Source organism: Cynoglossus semilaevis, chromosome 8, assembly GCF_000523025.1.
Source record: "Cynoglossus semilaevis isolate Cse_v1.0 chromosome 8, Cse_v1.0, whole genome shotgun sequence".
In the NCBI taxonomy this organism is placed as follows: Eukaryota; Metazoa; Chordata; class Actinopteri; order Pleuronectiformes; family Cynoglossidae; genus Cynoglossus; species Cynoglossus semilaevis.
Genome location: NC_024314.1, coordinates 11,998,221 through 12,001,095, shown reverse-complemented (window position 1 = coordinate 12,001,095; position 2,875 = coordinate 11,998,221). Strand labels below are relative to the sequence as shown.

The 2,875-nt window shown below is 43.7% G+C and overlaps 1 protein-coding gene across 2 annotated transcripts in view; it reads right to left on the bottom strand.

The window, feature by feature from the left end:
* The window catches only part of arhgap22b (Rho GTPase activating protein 22b), a 20,554-nt gene extending 17,721 nt beyond the window's left edge, over nucleotides 1-2,833 (bottom strand). For both annotated transcript variants that reach the window (XM_025057909.1, XM_008314797.3), the window contains exon 1: nucleotides 2,732-2,833. In XM_025057909.1, coding sequence (XP_024913677.1) covers nucleotides 2,732-2,774 — 43 coding nt within the window. In that variant the 5' untranslated portion in view covers nucleotides 2,775-2,833. The remainder of the gene's footprint in view (nucleotides 1-2,731) is intronic.
* Between the last annotated feature and the right edge of the window lie 42 nt (nucleotides 2,834-2,875).

Genomic DNA, 2,875 nt, shown 5'->3' with positions numbered 1-2,875 from the left:
GCGGGGGTGGAGGGGGGGTGGGGGGGTGGAGGTACTTCAGAAAAGCTTTAGCCTGGGCTACACTTGTGGGTAAATCATGTGCACACACATATGTGCACTGGGACGCTGCAGGAATTCAATTCCATTAATTTGGTGGTAGCGTAGCAGTGATTTATGGCCGGTGGAAAATAGCAGAGGGTTACAGGTGCATCAGTGCGTAGCTTCCCGTTAGACTATCACTCTTGATTAATGTGTTAACCATAACGTGTGTGTGTGTGTGTGTGTGTGTTGATATATATATGTGGCGGTGTGGTCAATAAGGCACAGCTTGTGTGTGGAAGCTGCAATGAGCTGGAAGTGATCTGCAGCAGTGTGTGTGTGGGTGTGTGTGTGTGTGTGTGTGTATGTATGTGTGTGTTATCATTTTCTACGTTCACGTTATCAGGATGTGTCAGTTCCGGCAGTATATTTTGGTTTTAATGATAAATTCATGCTGCATACTCCGTCACATATGTGTGTGTCGTAGGACTTTGATCATAAAACCATGGAAACGTAGATGAAAATACAGTGGAGGGAGAAGGAAGCAGCTGATATGTGGGCAATTAAAGCTGCTACTACCACATTTCTGACGCCAGCCGGAGCAGAACAAGTGCAGGTTTAATATCCTGACGGCTGATGGCAGCTTCTACAAGCTGGCTGTTATGGTGCAGATATGAACATTCTCAATTATCTCCAGGCCAAGGAGGAGAGACGACCAAACCAATCCTCTAAATTCAAGCAGATCTTTTGGTTTGTAAGCTCTGAATCGCCCACTTTCACATCCACTAAATCGTTTCACCACTGACCCTCGGTTCCCATTAATCTCACAGATGGCACAATAGCACATAATGAGAGTGAGGTTCATGTGGTTTCTAACTGCCCACAATAGGAATTATAATATTTGCTGAGAGATTATTATACTAGGAAAAGTGTGTGCCATTAAAGTCAGTAGAACTCTGGGACTCTTGGGAACAGAGGGCATTGTTAACGTTGGAATAAAGGAAATATGGGAGCCTGCATTTATGGCACTGTGGGAATACATGGGCATGTCTTGGGATCATTAAGCATCAGAACATAGGTCACTGAGAACATGAGACTTTAGGAACAGAAATGTAGAACCTTGGAGAAGGACTACTGGGAGTTTCAATTTTAGGATTACAGGAATCAGTGACCTTTGCATCAGAACTAAAGTCACTGGAAACTGGAGATCTTTAAAAAAAATCACAAAACCTTAGGACAATAGAAAATGGAATGTGAACCATGGAGTCCTGGAACACCACTAAAAAGAGGGTGTACTTCAAAGAGGGCTTGAGAACCTTGGGAATCCTAGAACAGGTGAATCTTGGGGAGAAAATATACTAGAAACATAAGACATTACAAATAAGAACACCTTAGAAAAGCAGAGTATTAGGAAACATTAACATTGAGTTAAGGAGATTGGAACCATCAGACTTTGGTACCTGCAAATATGAGACCTTGGGAACACATGAACAAGGTGCAATGGGAATGGGGAGAAGTGGCAACTTTGACCTTTGGGAAGAGAGGAAAAAGTGACTCTGGAAAAATTCAGAAGAGTAGCATGATTGGAAGAGGGAATGTGGGACATAGAACACTGGGAACGTAGCAGTATGACACCTAGGCGATTGGAAAATCTGATGTTTGGAATGTGGAATATTTTAGAGAGAGACATTGGGAAATCCAAAAGCGTGAGTACAAAGATACTAGAGCCTGGGTTCAAGGATTTCAATTAGCTTCTAAAACTTTGTGAATATATGTCAGCTTTAATAACCAGATTAATTTATCTGCTTTAGGATTTCCCCTGACAGTCTAGTTCATCAGGCAGATGTGGTAAAATCCTCCGCTGCGTCACGTCATGCTGGTTAATGTTGTGTTTCTTTTTATGACCCACGAACATAACTGTTTAGTCACAGGCTTTATGCAACAAATTACTGTAGATACTTAAGGTGGTGAAGCACCAACCGACAGAAGTGCTATGATCCAGCCAGTTTCATTGCACAGACGAACAAGATCTTCCAAGGAGTGAACCTCATTTAGCTAATAAGCCACAGAGATAAAGTCCTTCGAGTGCTAATGTACAAATCCGGCACAAATCAGTCTTACTAATTGAGCTCAGATAATTCTGCACCACCATCCGTAAATTTATGCAAATACACATTTAATCCACTTTGCTTCCAATTTCACGCTGCTCCGGTGAAGAGGGATTTACAACTCACTTCTCCCATTGTTGGACAACTAGTCATTTGAATTTAATCTGATTCAGCTTCGTGATCGTAGACATGTAGATTAGTGACAGGGAAGGAGGACAGAATACACACACACACACACACGCACACAGCAGCAGCAGCAGCTGACAGCAGCCTGTTAGTGCTGAATATTGCAGTGATGAAACCAGAGATGCTGTCGGCTCCTCTTTAATACATTCACACAGTGCCAGCTGTAGCTGAATGCTAATAAACACCAGAGGGATTTTTTCAGCTGTGCTAACCAGCTGTTTCCTTCACAAATGCAGAGGTGAAGAGAGCGAAAAAAGTGATTTTTGTTCTTTAAATTGGATTAAAAATAGAAACCAAAAGCTTCAAACTGAACTGAAACATCTTATCTCCGTCCCTGCTCCAGTCACTCATAGGGTTGTCATAGTGAGCGTCAAACACGTCTGTCAGAGAGAAAGAAAAACCAAAGCGTGTCCTCCTACCTCTCCTGGTCTGTCTGATCTTTGGGCTCAGCATCGCTGTCATCGCTTGTCTCCGCACTCTCCTGTCGGCATGTTCATGTACATCCAACCACCCCACCCCCCCCCCTCCCCCTCCCCCCACCCCCCCCCCCCCACCCCCCCCTC